The 21,063-nt window shown below is 39.6% G+C and overlaps 1 protein-coding gene across 1 annotated transcript in view; it reads right to left on the bottom strand.

The window, feature by feature from the left end:
• The window catches only part of LOC122540012 (26S proteasome non-ATPase regulatory subunit 11), a 94,726-nt gene that overhangs the window by 15,425 nt on the left and 58,238 nt on the right, over positions 1-21,063 (bottom strand). The window contains exons 10-13 of the mRNA XM_043675300.1: positions 18,689-18,814; positions 13,162-13,197; positions 11,330-11,381; positions 10,468-10,610 (exon numbers count right to left, since the gene is read on the bottom strand). Of these exons, the coding sequence (XP_043531235.1) occupies positions 10,468-10,610; positions 11,330-11,381; positions 13,162-13,197; positions 18,689-18,814 (357 nt within the window). The remainder of the gene's footprint in view (positions 1-10,467; positions 10,611-11,329; positions 11,382-13,161; positions 13,198-18,688; positions 18,815-21,063) is intronic.

Consider the following 21,063-nt stretch of genomic DNA (forward strand, 5'->3'; position numbering starts at 1 on the left):
GTTGGTTCCAATGTGGACAATGACCTCTTGCTGGCCCCTCTCCCCCGTGAGAACATTCTGCACCCTCTCTGAGACATACTTGATCCTGGCACTAGGGAAACACACCATTCTGCTTTTTCTCTGCTGGCCACAGAAACATCTGTCTGTACCTCGGACTACAGAATCCCCTAACACAATTGATCTCTTGGAAGCCGACATACCCATTGTTGCATTAGAGCCAGTCTCAATACCAGAAACTTGGGTATTCGTGCGATGTTCTCCTGAGAATCCATCACCCCCTACATTTTCCAAAACAGCATACCTGTTTGAAATGGGTATATCCACAAAAGACTCCTGCCCTAGGTGCCTACCTCTCTTACCCTTCCTAGAGTTAACCCATCTATGTGACTGTATCTGAGATTTGCCCCCCCTTCCTATAACTGCCATCCATCACATACTGTTGCTGTTGCAAATTTTTCATCGCTTCTATCAGTCTCTCCAACTGATCCAGTCGGTCTGAGAAGATTCACATCCAACGGCATTTTTGGCAGATATAATCTGCAGTAACCCTTAAACTCTCTTTTAACTCCCACATCTGACAAGTAGTACATATCACTGCAAAGGCCATTTTTGCTCCTTCACAATCTACAGACCCAGAAAATAACACCATCTTATTCCTCTACAAAACACTGCACCAGATTAAATTAATAGCTATGGCTTATATTTTAAGTTTAATCAAGAGATTTATCTCCAAAAACATATAATCAAGCAAGAACCCACGTACTCACTAATACAGCCTCTTTCTTGGACAGACTTAAAACAACAATTAATTTATCGGATTCTGTGTTGTGAACTTCCCCCAAACTGGTTCCTCCAAGATTAGTTGTGAAATTCACTGTTTGTTAATTTTCCCAGATGCACACCGATGTCCAGCAACACATGAATTCAAAAACAGCAAAGGCAATAACTGTGCAGGTTCTCTCTCTCTCCTGCACTGTCCTCACCATGTGCTTCCTTTGTCTGTTCTTCACCCTTTTAAAACTGCTGTTGTTTTGACTTTTTTTTCCAAAGTTCCAAAACAATGCAACAGCATATAAAACAGTAATTGCTGCTCCTAGAATTAGAGGAAATCACCTCCAACACCTAAAATACCTCAAAAAAAAAAGGAATTCTTACAGCCAGAAATTTTTCCCGTCCTCCATCTTGGATTACTTGTGTGGCACAAGTGTCACATGCCATCACCCCTGAAAATTGCCCAAATCTTGTTGCATTTATCCTTCAGTATCTGAAGGGTTGCAAATATTGCTAAACAATTTGCAATCATCTGTGTGCATCCTCAATTCTCACCTTACAATGGAGTAAAAGGACATTGATGTAGTAGCTGAATATGATTGAGTCTGGGACACTACCCAGACGGATTTATTAAATATTTAGATTAGGTTACATTACTTACAGTGTGGAAACAGGCCCTTCGGCCCAACAAGTCCACACCGACCCGCTGAAGAGTAACCCACCCAGACCCATTCTCCTACATTTACCCCTTCACCTAACACAATGGGCAATTCAGCATGGCCAATTCACCTAACTTGCACATTTTTGGATTGTGGGAGGAAGTCGGAGCACCTGGAGGAAACCCACGCAGACACGGGGAGAATGTGCAAACTCCACACAGAGTCGCCCGAGGTGGGAATTGAACCCCGGTCTCTGGCGCTGTGAGGCAGCAGTACTAACCACTGTGCCACCATGCCACCCACAGTTGTTTGCAACTGTGTCTCTTACGTTTTTCAAACCTGAAGTCTTACTTGTTTGTAAACACAAATGACAGGGAGAGCAACATTCAAACACCTAAGAGTGGAGAATCACAGACCACTAGTGTCAGCATGGAGATATGGGGTTTGCACGAATGCTAAACTGCAAGTATATATCTAGAGCCGGGACTCCATCCAAGTACAGCAAAGTAGAATAAGTCTCAAAGGAAGTAGTCTTCCATTCCATAACATTACATACAGTATTCTCACTTTTAATATTAATGACATAACAAATTATAGAATTAACACAGGTCATCTGGGGTGCTAACTACCTGTGTTCTGTATATTGTGACAAAAAAAAAGTCGTCTTTGCTGGCAATAACCTAAGCTGTGAAAATTGAAGGCATTTATTACAAAATTGGTAAATTAGGCAATGGTCAAAGATTGATTAGGAAAATATCTAGACAGACAGAAAATATAATGATAGTTTCCAAAAAGGAAAATCCCATTTGAGAAATGTTATTCAATTTTGAGGTAGAACAGAAAAGGGTGAATATATATACTTCCATAAACTTTTAACGTGATGCATCAATGACACACAAGTATGGTCACGGTACATAGAATAGAACAGAATCCCTAGTGTGGAAACAAGCCATTCAGCCCATAGAGTTCACACTCACCCTCCAAAGAACATCACACCCAGACCCACTCCCCTACTCGATCCCCGTAACCCTGCATTTCCCATGGCTAATCCACTTAGCCTGCACATCCCTGGTCACTGTGGACAATTTAGCACAGCCAATACATCTAATCTGCACAGCTTTGGACTGTGGAAGGAAACTGGACTACCTGGAGGAAACACAGAGACTGGCAAAAATATGCAAACTTCAGAGTCACCTGAGGGTGGAACTAAACCCAGGTCCCTGGTGCTGTGAGGCAGTCATGCTAACTACTAAGCCACCATGTCACCATAAAAAAGGTACAGAATGAATAATATGGCTGCAAAACAGCTAGGAAATATTCCGCAGAGACTGGAATTGGGACCATTGTTACTCACCATTTACAAAATTTCAAAATTCACGAATGACATCAAACAAGAGATTCAGTTAACACCGTGGGGATGCAGGAAGATGCTAATAAATGTGAAGAATGATCATTAATTGGTAAATAAACTTCAAGACAGATATATAGAAGATAGCATATTTTACTTAGAAGTGCTGGGAAGTTATGTAGTCTTTAAAAAACGAGTGCCTTTTAGGTAAAAGGAGTAGATGCACAAGTTCCTAAACGTAGCAATGCAGATTAATAGAACAATAAATTAAAGCAGAGTATTGTTTAATTCTTCAAGGGATAAAGCAAAAAAAAACCTACTATGGTATTTTTATATCGGGTTGCAAAACAGATCGATGTGTAAAGAAAACATGTGACCTCGACTTAACTACAACACAAATGCATGGATTGACTTTGAATTGCGATAGGGTTAGGGTTCTTCTGTCATTGGATGTATAGAGACACAGGATACTCAATCAGTTCTTTTTCAATTGAAGGCATGTGTGTTAAACAAAATACTTCGATCAAAATTTACTGGTCACCTCCGATCTTTGTGATTTCAAAATTTTAAGCACATGCTTAAAATTTACCTTTCACTGCGCTAGGATACAGCCTCACAGCAGTTTACAAATGTGTGTACAAAACAGCCTCGATTATCCAAATGAATCGGGCAGGGAGTTTTGTTCGGTTAACTGAAATGGTCATAAACAAAGGAAGCGTTCTGAAGTATAAGTGGAACCCTGTGACACACAGCCTCAGCCACAAGCACCGACTTGTGTATTACACCAGTCAGCCTGATCAAATCAAATTGAAAGACACTCTGGGACGGAGCAGGCTATTTTGCTGTAGTTTTACACGGGTCCTCATGTCTGCATGGGTTTCTGTCAGTATCTCTGCTCAGATATGCGCTCTTTCACTCATTCGAATCATTGAACAAGTACCAGAGTCTAAAACAGATTGTCCGAAATAGTCAAACCCAAACTTCGGATTGTAATTAAAGCACAAGGGGAAAAAAAGCTGCATGTAAGTCTATAAATATACCTCCTGAAAGGACAGATGTCAGAAACGTTCTGCTATTTATGACAGATAGAGAATAAGAGGGAAAGATGGAGACAGAGAGAAAGGGGTCAGAGACAATGTGAGAGATAGATAGAGAACGGAAGGAATAAGCGAGACAGAGCAGGAGAGAAGTTGCTGAGCTCACTGGTCGGCAATCTGTCTCGGAAACAGAGTTTCTGCAGGTAGTGACCTTGAGATCTTTTTCGGATAATCTGAAATTTGGACAACTGACGTTCAGATAACCAAGGTTGTTCTGTATTAAGGCAAAGACCCTTTTTGTTAGAGAGATTAGTCACAAAAAAAATGAAGATTTTAAAGATGCAGTCTATTTATAGAGTAACGAAAGAACTTTTAAATCAAGAATCATGATCAAAATGGTTGACAGTTAAGTACAAAATGTCCTTCTCGTGTCTATGAAATGGCAGGTCAGTGTTGCAATAACTTATCAGTGAAGCAATAAGTATATATTTACAGCTAACCCATTTTAAGATGTCACTATAGTTGATTTTCTCACAATAAAAAGATGTCACTTAGTGTTGCACCAAACTGGCATACGAATTAATGTTCAATTGTTTTAATGTTAGTAATTTATCCAATTTAACACAAGTCAGTTTGTGTAACATTGCCATGTTCTCCTGCCAAGGCAATAGAGAATTCCCTCACCTGTCAAGAGGAGCAAATTAAGCATTGTGCGAGAAATATATAACTCATTTCTTTCAAGGATCTGCTGAACACTAAATGTGATTTGTGCACTTTAAGTCAGTTCAGGTGACCCATCAACTACTGCACAGGACATTGCATTAAATCAGGCTATGGAAATCCATGCTGCTTCAAAAAACTTTCATACAGGCTTTAAGCTCAAACGTTAGGTCATGGAATTAGACAGTAACTGTAATAGAGTCAGAGCTGTACAGCATGAAAACAGACCATTGATCCAATTCGTCCATGTTGACCAGTTATCCTAAATTAATCTAGTCCCACTTGCCAGTATTTGGTCCATATCCCTCTAAACCCTTCCCATTCATGTACCCATCCAGATGCCTTTTACATGTTATAACTGTACCAGCCTCCACCACTTCCTCTAGCAGCTCACTCCATACAAACACCACCCTCTGTGAAAAAATTGCCCCGTTTAGGTCCCTTTTAAATCATTCCCCTCTCACTTTAAATCTATGCCTACTAGTTTTTGACTTGCCCAACTTGGGGAAAAGACTATTCATCCTATCCATGACCCTCATGATTTCATAAACCTCGATAAGGTTACCCCTTAACCTCTGGCGCTCCAGGGAAAATAGCCCCAGCTTATTCAGTCTCTCCCTATGGCACAAACTCTGGCAATATCCATGTAAATCTTTTCTGGACCCTTTCATGTTTCACAAGAACTTTCCTCTCGCAGGGAGACCATAATTGCACACAGTATTCTAAAAGTGGCCTATCCAACATCCTGTACAGCCACAACATTACTTTCCAACTCCTGTACTCAAAGCTTTGACCAAAGAAAAGCACACCAAACACTTTCTTCACAATCCTGTCGACCTGGGACTCCAGGTAGAGACTACGAACCTGCACTCAAGGTCTCTTTATTCAGCAACACTTCCCGGGATCTTACCATTTAGTGTGTAAGTTCTGCCCTGCTTTGCCTTTCCAAAATGCAGCACCCCACATTTATCTAAAATAAACTCCATCTGCCACTCCTCGGCCCATGGCCCATCTAATTACTGTCCTGTTTTACTCTGAGGTAACTTTCTTCAACGTCCACTGTCCAGATGACACCTCCAATTTTGGTGTCATCTGCAAAACTTACATCCATACCTCCGATGCTCACATCCAATTCATTTATATAAATTATGAAAAGCAATGGACCCAGCACCAATCTTGTAACACACCACTGGTCACAGGCTCCAGTCTGAAAAGCAACCCTCCACCATCACCCTATGTCTTCTAACTTCAAGCCAGTTTTGTATCCAAAAGGCTAGTTCTCCCTGTATTCCATGTGATGTAACCATGCTAACCAGTCTGCCATAAAGAACCTTTTTGAGTGCTTCACTGAAGCCCACATAGATCATGTTCACCGTCTGTCCTCAATCAATCATTCTTGTTATTTATTGAAATAGCTCCAATCAAGTTGGTGAGACACTAATTCCCATGCACTAAGCCAACTGTTATCGAACTCACTGTTACATTCAGGAGATGGGGATGGGTTTAGAGTTAGAGAGGCTTATCTGCTCTAAGTGGTGGGATTTAGAGTACCACCACTTCTTCAACCTTGACACTGCCATCTCTGCTTCTTTCAATACTACATTTCTCCTGCCAATCAAACATTGATAACTGCATTTCCTCAATTAAGTATTCTAGCCTTGCACTGCAACTCTAAGTATCCATCCCTGTCCTTTATAGGATGCATTCAACCTCTTACATGTTGGCAAAATTTTATGTTCTCTTTTATATTGACTGTCATTATATTCTCAAGGAGAATGTCGCAATTAAATTTTAATTACAAAATTTGTTACAAATTAATGATGGAAAACCAATGAAAACATGACAGTATTTTCTTTATGGGAACATGGAGCTTGAATATTTGCAAGATTAGATTTCACTTAATGAAAGAAAGCATTTCTTCAGAGACCTAAAGCAGAGAGACTGGTCTTAAACAACTGATGGATAGAATAAAACAGCCATTTTAGAGTATGAAAAATTTCAGACAATGAATAAAGTAGTGAACAATCCATCTGGGAACTCCATAAAAGACTGTCATCTTTTTATTGGCTGGAATCAAGAGCAGGGAGGAAGGCATGTAGATGTGGAAGATTTACATCAGAAATGAAAATAAACAGATTTACAGCAGAACTAACTTCATTGGCATTGAAACAAAAGATGAAGTTGTGGAAGATCATTCATTCAGTTTTGAAATTTGATTGGTCTTTGCTAGCCATATGACAACTCATGCAAGCCATATTTCAAAAATCAGTAATGATACAGAAATTGCTGGCAAAACCCAGCAGTTCTGGTAGCACCTGGCAGAAGAAAGCTGACTTAAATGTTCAGTCCATTGACTTTTCAGATTCAAAACATTAAATCTGCTTTCTTCCACAGATGCTGCCAAACCTAAGTTTCACCAGCAAACCATTTTTTCTCAGATCTTCAGCATTCACAGTTCTTGGTTTTATTTCAATCAGTAATGTTGGTAAAATTACAATCTAACTTTATCACCATACAGAACATAAGAAAACACTTGCTCCTACATGGCAATTACTCCACCTTAGAATGGGAAAACAGATGCAAACGTTTGACGCCTGTCATCTTACCAATGGCAACTTCAAAAAAAACCCATGGGCTAATTTCCTCTCCCTGCTGTAAAGTTGCAAGGCTTGTATCCACAACCACAAGGCAAAAAGAAACTTTGATACCAAAAAAGCTAGCTAATTAATAAAGGTACATAGGCAGTGAATGGGCTAATCCTGAACATTACCAGATTGCAAAGCCTTTAAAATGAACAGTAATTGTACGTGCACTTCAGGGCATCCGTAAGTGTGTTTGGATGGTGTTTTCTGGTTTGTCAACTCCTGGAGGCTAACTAATTTTGACAGCTCAAACAAGATATAAAAGGAAATTGAGGAGTCCTTACTCATGAAATTCTACAGACCATTTTAATAAGCATTGTTATGAAGATGAAAAAAATTAATGTAATCAATTGATTTAAAAATTAGAACCAGAAATCTTAACTTCTAAGAGGATAATGTAACCTAAATAAGCTTACCACAATACATTTAAGTATTCAAATCTTGTTCGCACCTGTATGAAAGTGGTCTCTTGGTCAAGTAGTAATACTGTATCCCAGCAAAGCAGCCTGACCAGTCTCCAACCACCACTAACACCCTCAGCCTAGATGAACTCGTTCCGTCAATTTCTTTGACTTGTCTCACTTCCTCCAAATAAAAGGTATCGTTGTCGTACCCGTGTTTTTTTGAAGTTACCATTGGTAAGATGACAGGAGTCAAACGTTTGCATCTGTTTTCCCATTCTAAGGTGGAGTAATTGCCATGTAGGAGCAAATGTATTTTATCTTTTTGTGTCAGCTTTACTTGGACCCTCCACAAACTCAGTTTCTGGGACAATGATGACTGTACCTGTGCTGGAAAACTTCAACTCTGCTTCAATTTCCACCCCTTTTCATTTTGAACTGTACATCACAGAATCTTTCATTTCCTTCTTCAACTTCTGCTTCCATTTCTGGGGATAGATTGTCGAGTAATATCCATAATAAGCCCCTGATTTCCACTGCACCCCGAGTATACTTCCTTTCACCTAGCCTCCTGTGAGAAGTAATTTTTTTCTCCCAGTTTTTCAGTCTATTCACCTCTTATCATGATCAAACCTTCTACAACAACACGTCTATTAAGTTGTCCTTTCTTCTTAACCAGGAATTCACCTGCTCTTTTGTAGTTGACAAGGCCCTCAATGGTATCTTGCTGGTTCCCACACTTCAGTTTCATCTCTCCCCTCAGCTTCACGTTGCACTATCAACCACCACACACAAATGATAGCGCTCTATATTTCCATCACTCCCAGCATGATGAAACTACCAAATACACCTTTCCTCCCCTTAATATTCTAAAGGGACTGCCCACTCCCAAGATATCTTGACCACTCATCCATCACCCCAACACCTTGACAATTTCCTATTACCTTCACATGCCATTACATAAGGTGCAAAACCTGCTCTTATACAAAACCTGCGAGGCCACAGGCATTTCTTCCAGTCAAAGCAATGATTTGGTTGTATGTCCTTAAATTTAGTACTCTGTTTACAGCAATATGATCCCATCTACATTGGGGAGACCAAATGTTGATTGGGTAAACGGCATGCAAAATGCCTGTTCAGTCTGTAAGACCCACCCCAAGCTTCTAGTCATTTGTCATTTTAACTCTCCACTTCTCATAACATTTCAGTTCTTAGCCTGCTACAGTGAAGCTAAAAAACAAGTTCAAAGAACATCTCATCTTTCAATGAGGCACTTTCGAGTCTTTGAGGCACAATATCAAATTCAATAATTTCAGACCATGAGCTGCATCATCCATGTGGATTTGTTTTGGGGGCTATCTGCTGGTGTGACTTTTGTTTTTCATGTTTTTGCATAGAGGGAGCTGGTCATTATTCTGCTTTCACACCAACTCTGGACAAATACTTTACTTCCATTATTACAAATTTGTCCATTTTCCCACTACATCTCTATCCTAATCAACCCCTCACTCTACTCTACCCAACCCCAAGTATTCTCTTTTGTTTATCATCCTCTTCTTAAATAGTTCAAAACTTGGTCCCTTTCTTTCCCTAATTCTGAAGCCATATTCAGAACTGACCCTTGCCGCTCTTCTTTGATTGTGCCAAAGATAATTATTTCCGGATTCTGCTTTACCTTCAGATTTTAGCATCCACCGTATTTAGCTTTTATTCTGCCTTCAAATGAAGTGGGTTGAGGTGGAGGCTTTAGTTTGTCTACAGTTAGTAGCCTTGCTTCATTTTTAGAGTACAGAGTACAGAGTACACTGACATTATAACTGGGGGATGCTTGAATTAAGTGCAATTTAGGAAGGAATAATTTGGTACCAAGTGAACTAGGATCTTTTTCTCCAGAATTGGTCACAGAGGTGAAGAGACACCAAACGAAGGCAGCCACACATTTGCCACATGCAGGAATGTGCAATTATAGGATGACAATTCTACACACATTTTTATATAAATACAGACACAACAATCTTCTATAGAAGCGTTTTTCTGCAATATTTGCAAGAATGTTAACAATGTTGCACATTGGGAGTCAAAAACATGTATTACCTTTGGGCAAAGCAGTGGACAATTTGACAGTGCACAACCGGTGAACCATCACTCCCAGCTGACAGTCATAATCACAGTCTGACAAATTTTAATTTTAGGTCATAGACACAAACTTAAAATTTTGAAAAGTTGAGAAAACCGAAGTAAGCTTTCAAACAGACTAAGTATTGATAACTTGGCTGCAACAAAGTGACCTAATCAGATGACAATCCCAATCTTTTGGGAAAGGGAAAAGAGTTCAAGTGCAAGAGAGCGAGCGCGCAAATCTCACTCTACGTGTAAGTTGCTTTGTTCTGTAGGTAAAATGTTGTAAAATAAATCATCTTTTTAATTTTTATTTTAAAATTCATTCACATGGCACCACTAACCAAGTCAACATTTATTGACATCCTTAGGTGCTGACAGGGCAGTTAAGAATCAGCCACATTGTGTGGGTCTTAAGTGACTTACAGGCCAGATGGGTTTTTACAAAATTGTTTCTACTGTAGATCCTCAAAATAATTGGGAAAGGCACCGACCTAAACTTTTGACAAAATCTAGTCTTTACATTAAAAAAAATGTTGGATACAGGCTCACATATCTAGTTCCTTTTTAAAGATTTCTGCCTCAACAGACAGCTGTACAAACTGAAGAGAGGAAAATATTGCAAGATGTCCAGTTTTAAGAAATGATACCATATTGATTATGAATAATGCATCACCTCAAGTAGGAATAGTCACATATCAGCTGGACACTACATGCCAGATATTGTTTTAAAAAAAAAGAGATCTGTCCCTTGCATTACATTACACTTACCTATGTTAGTTTTTTTGCCTTGTTGTAGAGAGAGTCCACTACTTTACTCATATTCTGGATTGTTTCAAGCGCAGTTTCATATGTTTTGTCTACTGGAGGCTCATCAAACACAATCAGGACTCCTTCGCCTTGGTCTAAAATACCTGCAAACACAAACAAGATCTAAAACATAAATTGTTGGAAACAATTTCCAGTTTCTAGCTAGATTGTAAATTATTTTTCTCAAATCTAAGAAAGTATGTACATCAATATACAATATCTAATATGAGAGCACCAAAGATACTGGATGCACAATACTGATAAGATTGGAACAACAAACACCAAACCTACAAGACAATTTTGTTTTGTTCAGACTAGCAACCACAGGTTGGTTAATCTGCAAAGGGTTAAAGCTGACAAGTTGATATCATTTTTAAACCTTAACAAAACTATCTCAATTTCTACATAGTTTTCCTTACTCTACAGGCAAAATAAAAATTTTTTCCCAAGGACATGCTGTATGAAACTGCATACTGGAACAACAATACCACATGCAGTTAATATTTCAGTCCTATTGGAACAGGTGAAAAGTTGTTTGGAACAAGAGATTTGATCAAAGTTTAAATCATACCTGTCTTGAGAGATGATTTATTAAGGAGAACTAAAACAAAACAGACAAAGGTAACTCTTGACAAAAAAAGTTAGCCCTTGAAATATTTTGCATCATTAAGATTTCAAATTGTGATTGGAGCCTGTGTTTAAATCGGTTACATGGAAGAGTTTACATCATTGACAATTATAGTGTATTCAAAGCTGGGTATGATTTTAGGTATGATTTTAACTTTGCTTTTCAACTTTCATGCAGGAACTGTTCAATACTTACCATGAAATTTCTTGTCCAAGATCATCTGAGAGAGTTTTCTTTCTACATCACCCTGGAATAACAGCATCGTGTTAGGTCCAAGTCACATTTAACAGCTGTCCAACTGACAATGTCATTTTGGATTAATTATCTAGGGCAAAATTCCATTTTTCTTGTTCTTGGCTGATTCAGAGTCAATAGCATTTCAAATTCAATAAAAAGTTTTCAAGGAGCCACACAGCAGATTCAGAAAATGAGAAGATTTCAAGATAAACAAGCTCCAATCAACTTAGTTAACGTAATGATAAAGTTTCAGCATTTCAGTTCCACTTCGGGCATTTCCTTAGAACCATCAGTCCCAAGGATAAAAATAGACTTTTCTTTAAGTTATTCAAAACACAACATTCCCTGGTTATAGATTTCCAGATCTCAACCACATCATAAAATAAGTTGTACCCTTGTTAAATTTCATGAGTGAGCAGAAATAAAGGTGCGCTATTCTTTTTCAATCTAATTGAAGCACTCAAATTCTTCAAAGAATTGGATGTGGCTGGTAAATCAGAACCATGTATATTGTAGTGAACTACAATGAAATTATTTAGCACTTAAGAGCCTTGCCATTCATTCTTAACTCAGAACACAACTCCAGTGGAACTATCGAATAGTAAAAAATGCTTGAAGGCAAAGGGAGACTTTCTATGTTTCGCTTTGAAATAGTTTAGTATGTTTGAGACCAACTGACATACTGCAAAAGTAAAAATAAATCTGCAGTCTTCCTGTAGAAAACAAAAATCAAAAACAAGACCTTCAGTTCTTGGGCAAAGAGATAACCCAGTTTTATTTTTGGATGCTGCATGCGTGAAGGCGAAGAGTGCCAAATTAAGGACTGAAACTTTCCGAGTTACACTATATCTCTACAGAAATATTCAGAAAGCAGATTATAATAGGGAGGCAAAGATATTAAGTAACCCTCTTAATTCATTACTTAATGAATTCTGTACAGAACGTACAGAATATAAAACTCAAATATTTGGGGAAACATCAAGGTGACAAGTTAATCCATTTGTAAATTGCTGTAGAAGATAATTGTACGAACTGTACTGCAAAACTATTTGTAAATTCCAAATTCTCTTATCTCTATGGTAATTCAGTTCCAGACTTCAATATTCTGAAGTCCAATATTTCTGGCATCAGACTACTAGATAACAAGAAATTTAAGTGGTGGGAAATGTACCTGGATAAAACTGATGGTACGAAATGCTGCTCAAATTTCCCATCCTAACCAAGGCAATGAAGCCAATTGTAGTCAGTTGATTTTAGCCAAATTGGCATGTAAAAGGAGGAGGAATATAGGAGATCTTCCTAGTTATGAAAGGCTCAAATTCTCTTTTACTACATCTAGACAGGCACTGGCGAGCTGAAGAATGCTTTAGTTTGGAGTCATACAGCTTTAGTAACCATTCAATAAAAGGTTTTTTAAAATGCTGTTGCTGAATTGGGCCAACATTTTTTTCTATCTCAAATTTTCTCTCAACATTTTAACAAGAGCTATATGTAGAAAAACAAGACAATCATTTCACACAAATGATCAGTTAACCTGTGTGTGTTGGTTGAAAGATGAATTTTGCAATGAAGCAACAACGTTTGAATAACACATTAGTATGATAGAGCAAACTGCAGTTGAACATTTTCCTTGAAGTTTCAGCTTAGATTACATGCTCAAATCTTAGTCTAATGCCCTCAATCTTGAGTTGAACCTTATCACATGAGATAAAGTGACATCCTTTAAGATTCAGTTCAACATCAAAATTCAGAATTCCTCATGATCTACTTAAATATAGATGACCACTTACCTTGGATAGTTTTATAATACTTGCTATGTGTTCTATCTGTAAAATTAAGAAAAAGACATTTTATTTTGTTTCTCCAAGTCACCACTAAAAATAGACAATTAAAATAAACAGTTGCAAGTCATGTGTCACAATGCCACGCAAGCATACGTTAAATATGATAAAGCATCAATACAAGTATCTTTTGTTCAAAAGAATTCACCCAAAAACTTTAAATACTTATAAACATAGACACAATACAAAAAAAACAGTTCAAAACTGTGCAATATGCAAGTGTTTATTGTACAAGTTAGTTTGAAAATGATCACAACCATATAAACCAATATTTTGTTAGCTAGAAAAGCAAAAAGGTGCATAAACTGAGGAACTGAGCACAAAGGCAAATAGGCAGAAGTGGGTACTGCAGATGCTGGAGATAGAGTCAAGATTAGAGTGGTGCTGGAAAAGCACAGCAGGTCAGGCAGCATCCGAGGAGCAGGGGAAAAAAAAAAAATCAATGTTTTGGGCAAAGGCCCTTCCACCCTATTCTTGACACAAAAGCAAATAACTAATACTAATCTTTCATAAAGCTTCAGCTTGGTCCCACTGGATAATGAGTCCACTTCTGGTCACAACATTTTAGAAAGGCTATGAAAATCCTTGGAAGGACACAGAATAAGTAGGCCCACAGCAGGAACTCGATGGGTAACAGAGGCAAGGCCTCCAGTGCTCAAGACTGGCAAGGATAGGCCCCCAGTGCAGATGGAAGGCTGCTTGAAGGACTAATGCTGAACTTTTTTAGATGTTTATTTTTCTAATTTATTTTTGAGATTCGGTACCTTTGCATCTAAGATGGTGCCATAAGTGGCGAATTTATAAACAGTTCATTGTATTTACATCAGTACATGTGACAATCAACCTAAATTTTAATTCTATTTATTAGAAGAATTCTCAATTATTTTAGCGACAAGGTCAGGTTTGAGAATTGTGTTACTCTTCTTGGAGTGAAGGATATTGAGGGAAGATCTGAGAGATGCATAAGGCTATGACAAGATGGTTTTTGGGAGCAGCTTCCCTTTACCCAATAGTAACTAGGCACAGATTTAGAACTTAGGCAACAAATTCAGCAGGAATGTCAGGAAAAACTTCCATTAACCAGAGACAATGACCTGGCCAATGCTGCTTATGAGTTTGGCAAAAGCTGAGATGACCAATAACTTTTAAAAGAAAGCTGGACAGTAATAAATTTGCAGGGTTACAAGGGTAGATGCGGGGTGAATAGGACCGACCAGATTGCTGCACAAAGAGCCATCATGGACTGGATGGGCCAAACAGCCTTCCTCCTGTAGTGTGAAAATTCAATAATATTTTACTTAAATTATTTTACAAAATCATAAGCCTTTGGAAAGGCCAATCTTTGCTCTCCATCCTTAAGTGCCTTTGAGATGGTGGCAATGATCATTGCTTGCAGGTTTACCCACAATGCTGTTGGGGAGAGGTGTAGACATTAACCTATATACATTGTCAGAAGGCAGAATAGTTCCAAGTCAGGATGGTGAAACTTGCAGATGGTGTCAATCTTAAGCATCTTTTGCTCTTTTCCTTCTATGTGGTAGAAGTCATGGGTTTGGAATGTGCTGTCAAAGATAACTTAGCAAGTTATTGCATTGCAGCATGTATGCAGTACACATTGTTACTGCTGTGTATTGGTGGAGGAATTAGGGGCTGTTTATCTGTTATGGATGGGTACAAATCAAACAGGGTAATTTGTCCTGAATGCAGTCCAGTTCAGAGCATTGTTGGAACTGTCCTCATCTATCACTGTCCTGATTTGTGCCTTGCATATGGTGGACAAACATTGGCAAATAAGCAAGTTACACACCTCAGAATTCCCAGTCACCGAATTGCTCTTGTCGCAGTATTTACATGGCTAGTCCAGTTCAGTTTCTGGTCAATGCTACTTTGGCCAGATAGAAATAGTTACATGTTTGGAAGATTCAGTGATGGTAATGCCACTGAATTTCAAGGGGAGGGACTAAGTCATCTTGTTGGAGATGGGCATTGCTTCCCACACGAGTATTCAGCCACATTCAGCCACACATTAACCAAGCCTGAATGATGTTCAGTTTTGGTTGCATATTGACTGTTTCAGTATCTGAGAAATTATGGATAGTACTGCACAGTGAGTATATCTCCAATTTCTCCCTTCCTCGACTCCTGTGTTCCCATTTCTGGGTACAGACTATAAAGTCTCCAAGTCCCTCAGCTATCCAAATGACACTTCCTCATATCGTATTCCCTATTCAGTTTTGGCTATTTCTATTTCAATAATTCAGCTTTCTAACGTTCACAATTTTGATATGCTTCAGGATTCAAACAACTCTGTGAAAGAGATTTTTGTGAAGATTTGAAGCCCAGGTTGAGGTTCAGGTCTAAGTTTGCTCGCTGAGCTGGCAGGTTTGTTCTCAGACATTTTGTCACCATGTTAGGGAACATCATCAATCAAACGTCATTTACAAAATACCGTGCAAGGACTGCAACAAACACTACATCAGACAGACAGGCAGGAAACTAGTCACCAGGATACACAAACACCAACCAGCCACCAAAAAACATGACCAGCTATCACCAGTATCCTTACACACAGACGAAGGAGGACAACACTTTGACTGGGACAACACATCCATCCAAGGACTGGCTAAACAGACATAAATGGGAATTCCTAGAGGCCTGGCATTTAAACCGGAATGCCATCAATAAACACATCGATTTAGACCCCATTTACCAACCTTTCAAAAATAACCGGAAATGACCCACCTTAACAAACCAAGACATCTAAATAGAAAGCGGGACAGAACACCAGCACTTCACTGGAGGCTCACTGATGATGCTACCTAGCATGGTGACGAAACATCTGCAAACCTACCAACTCAGCGAGCAAACTTACAACCTTAACTCTCTGATATCTGAACGGAGGACCTTCTTTTAGTGAGACTAAAGGCTTGGAACCTGGAGCTCTGCAATGTAGTGGACACACTAGGCTAGATTTGTTATAATTGATGTGCTCACTGCAGTCCCATAGCCAAGGCCCTGTTGCTATTGCTCTCTGATTCACCACAAAGGCTCACAGAATTATGCTACAGAAGTAGGCCACTCAGCCCACCACATTTGAAGAGAGTACTTTAACACCATTTATAGAATCAGATGTACAACATGGAAACAGACCCTTAGGTCCAACTCGTCCATGCCGAACAGATATCCTAACCCAATCTAGTCCCACCTGCCAGCACCTGGTCCATATCCCTCCAAACCCTTCCTATTCATATACCCATCCAGACATCTCTTAAATGTTGAAATTGTATGAGGCTCCACCACTTCGTCTGGCAGCTCATTCCATACATGTACCACCCTGTGTGAAAAGGTTGCCCCTTGGGTCGCTTTTATATCTTTCCCCTCTAACCCCAAACCTATGCCCTCTAGTTCTGGACTCCCTGACACCAGGGAAAAGACTTTGTCTATTTATCCTATCCATGCCCCTCATAATTTTGCAAACTTCTATAAGGTCACTCCTTAACCACCGATGCTCCAGGGAAAACAGCCCCAGTCTATTCAACCTCTCCCTATAGCTCAAACCCTCCAACCCTGGCAACATCCTTGTAAATCTTTTCTGAACCTTTTCAAGTTTCACAACATCTTTCTGATAGGAAGGAGACCAGAATTAGTGGGCGGCACAGTGGCTAGCACTGCTGCCTCACAGTGCCAGAGACCGGGTTCAATTCCCACCTCAGGCGATTGACTGTGTGGAGTTTGCACGTTCTCCCCGTGTCTGCGTGGGTTTCCTCCGGGTGCTCCGGTTTCCTCCCACAGTCCAAAGATGTGCAGGTCAGGTGAATTGGCCATACTAAATTGCCCATAGTGTTAGGTAAGGGGTAAATGTAAGGGTATGGGTGTGTTACACTTCGGTGGGTCGGTGTGGACTTGTTGGGCCGAAGGGCCTGTTTCCACACTGTAATGTAATCTAATCTAATCTGTAATCTAATCTAAGAATTGCACTTCACTATCCTACCTACCTGTGACTCCACTTTCAAGGAGCCATGAACCTGCACTCCAAAGGTCTCTTTGTTCAGCAACACTCCCTAGGACCTTACCAAAAAGTGTATAGGTCCTGCTAAGATTTGCTTTCCAAAAATGCAGCACCTCCCATTTATCTAAATGAAACTCCATCTGCCACTTCTCAGCCCATTGGCCCATCTGATCAAGATCCTGTTGTAATCTAAGGTAACCTTCTTCACTATCCACTATACCTCCAGTTTTGGTGTATATCTCTTATGCTCACATCCAAATCATTTATATAAATGATGAAAAGTAGTGGACCAGTACCAATCCTTGTGGCACTCCACTGGTCACAGGCTTCCATTTTGAAAACAACCCTCCACCACCACCCTCTGTCTTCTACCTTTGAGCCAGTTCTGAATCCAATGGCGAGTTCTCCCTGTATCCTATGAGTTCTAATCTTGCTCACCAGTCTCCCATGGGGAACCTTGTCGAACACTTTACTGAAGTCCATATAGATCACATCCACCACTCTACCCTCATCAATCCTCTTTGTTACTTCTTCAAAAGACTCAATCAAGTTTGTGAGACGTGATTTCCCACGCATAAAGTCCCACAACCCTGCATACTTTCCACTTAAATAATCAGCTAATGCCCTCTTGAATGCCTCAATTAAACCTGTCTGCACTATAATTCCCAGATAGCTGGGAATGAAGGAGCTCTTCCAAAATATGACTCCTATCAAAATGGTGAATTTCTTTTGTGCTGTTGCCCTGAGGCACATGGAAATGATGCTTCAAAATTACCCAATCCTCCAGCACTACCTCTAAATACCAAGCAAAAAATTGCAAGATTGTTGCCAGTCACTCCACAACTTCCACTCTCACATCCTTCAATGCCCATGGGTGTATCGCATCCAGTCCCAGTTTATCAACTTTAATTACTAACAGTTTCCAATTTCTCAGCAGTTTTAAATCTTGGAAATTTTCTCCTGAGTTTTATCCTGTTAATCACAGCCTTGGTAGCTTCTACCTTGTAGTTAAAGACAAATACAAAGTATTCATTTAATATCCCAGCCATGCCTCTTGGCTGTATGCATAGACGTTTTTTTGGTCCCTATTGGACTCTTCCTCCTCCTTGGTTCAGCTGAGGGAAGAGGTAAGCACAGAGTGTCGGAACAGGACAGTCAACAAGAAACATGAATACTAAGTAGTAGGACAGGCCAGTCCAAAATGGCTCTGATTGGATTCACATGGCCATACTAGCACAAAATGACTTCAGAACAAACCTCATGGCTCCCAGCAAGAATACAGGCCCCACCTACTGAACAAATGTGAAAAGAAATGACAAAATGGGGCAACTTTAAACTTTCAAACTGCACGAGTAATATTGAAAAAACCTTTTTGTCTAAGGTCACAGTTAACATTTCAGAATGGATTCAAGATCCATTGAATACAAATACTATGGGAATTTATTTCATTCATATACTTTCAATTACCTGAACTCTGGAGAAAGGTTCAATCACTCTGATAAGATTCTGCTCCAATAAGTTGTCATACAGCTTTGCCAGATGTGTGGTGATAATCGGATCATCCCGTAGCTCTGCTTGGAAATCTGTTAAAGCCTGCAAATTGCAAGAGCAGAATTTTAATTGATACTGAACAGAACATTTCCTGAACAGTAAAGTTCACATATCTGTGATTTAAATCAATTCAAGTCATGCTTACGTGGGTTTTTTGTAGGGCTAAATTTAACAAGGCAAAACCTGCTGCAGGTAATGGGTAAAAATGATAAGCCTAAAATCAAGCACTTGAAGTAGTAACAAATGTTTGTCTTTAACCCATTTCTTTTCAGGTAGATTGCCACCTGGAAAGACCATCTTGGTTAAAAGATATTTTGCACTTTTGTCAGTTGTTAATTAAGGAGTTCTTCCAAACTAGGACTCACTGAAATGGTGAATATCTTTTATATTGTTGCCTCAAGGCACAAAAAGGCCAACCATAGTTCATCTGGTACCCTGGTCTGAGACTTGAGGACAAAATATGGACTGGTACTCCCACAGTAATATTGAAGGAGTGCTGCACTGTCAAATTTGAGAAGGTGAAGCTCCATTTGCTCTCTCTGGTAGATCAAAAGACATTATGGTAGCAGTGTGGCAAAGAAAAAGAGAGTATTTTCTCAGGTGCCCGAACTAACATTTAATCTCAATTATCACAAAGTAAATGGCTGATCATCACACTGCCATTTGTGGGAACTTGATTGCAAATTTGCTACTGTGTTTTTACATTATATGATTGAGCACACTGCAAAAGCATTTTGGAAGCTGCCAAGTGGTTTGGGACATTCTGTAGACCTGAAAGATGCTATTTAAACTCTAACAGAAAATCATCCAAGTCTGAGTAATGTGCCAGGCTGTTTGAATTTACAACTTCATTTCAAAACGATTATGTTTATAGACTCATTACTCAAGGTAAGGGATGATATTCAGTCCCTTGCGTGGGGGGACCTAGAATCAGGGGATGTAGAGTCAGTGTGGATAGAGCTGAGAAATTCTAAGGGTAAAAAGACCCTCTTGGGAGTTATCTACAGGCCCCCAAACAGTAGTCTGGATGTCAGATGTAAGTTAAATCAGGAGTTGAAATTGGCTTGTCGCAAAGATGTTACTACAGTTGTTATGGGGGATTCCAACATGCAGGTAGACTTGGAGAATCAGGATGGTATTGGACCTCAAGAAAGAGACTTTGTGGAGTGCCTCAGAGATGGATTCTTAGAACAGCTGGTGCTGGAGCCGACCAGGGAGAAGAAAATTCTGGATCTGGTATTGTGCAACGAACCAGAATTGATCAGGGACCCTGAAGTGAAGGAGCCATTGGGAAGTAGTGACCATAATACAATAAGCTTCAATTTGAGAGGGAGAGGGTACAATCGGAAGTAACAATATTTCTGTTGAATAAAGGGAACTATGGAGCTATGAGGGAAGAGCTTGCCAAAGTTCAATGGTGCAATAGCTTAGCAGGGATGACAGTGGGAGGAACAATGGCGGATATTTCTGTGTATAATGCAGAAGATGCAGGATCAGTTCATTCCAAAAAGGACAAAAGATCCTAGGAGGAGGCATGGGTGACCGTGGCTGACGAGGGAAGTTAAGACACATATAAAGTTAAAAGAGAAAAAGTACAACACAGCAAAGATAAGTGGGAAAATGGAGGACTGAAGCTTTTAAAGAACAACAAAGGATTACAAAGAAGGAAATACGCAGAGGAAAAAAATGAGGTATGAAGGTAAACTGGCCAAAAATATAAAAGGAGGATAGCAAAAGCTTTTTTAGGTATGCGAAAGGCAAAAAAATGGTGAAGACTAAATTGGGCCCTTGAAGACAGAAACAGGGGAATATATTACGAGGAACAAAGAAATGGCAGAAGAATGGAATTGGTACTTCAGATCTGTGTTCACTGGGGAAGACACAAGCAATCTCCCTGAGGTAACAGTGACGGAAGGACCTGAACTGAAGGGAATTTATATTTGCCAGGAATTGGTGTTGGAGAGACTGTTAGGTCTGAAGGTTGATCAGTCCCCGGGGCCTGATGGTCTACATCCCAGGGTACTGAAGGAGGTGGCTCGAGAAATCGTGGATGCTTTGGTGATTATTTTCCAGAGTTCGATAGATTCGGGATCAGTTCCTGCGGATTGGAGGGTGGCTAATGTTGTACCACTTTTTAAGAAAGGTGGGAGAGAGAAAACAGGAAATTATAGACCAGTTAGCCTGACCTCAGTGGTGGGAAAGATGCTGGAGTCTATTATAAAGGATGAAATTACGACACATCTGGATAGCAGTAACAGGATAGGTCAGAGTCAGCATGAATTTATGAAGGG

This window comes from Chiloscyllium plagiosum, chromosome 33 (assembly GCF_004010195.1).
Source record: "Chiloscyllium plagiosum isolate BGI_BamShark_2017 chromosome 33, ASM401019v2, whole genome shotgun sequence".
NCBI classification, from domain to species: Eukaryota; Metazoa; Chordata; class Chondrichthyes; order Orectolobiformes; family Hemiscylliidae; genus Chiloscyllium; species Chiloscyllium plagiosum.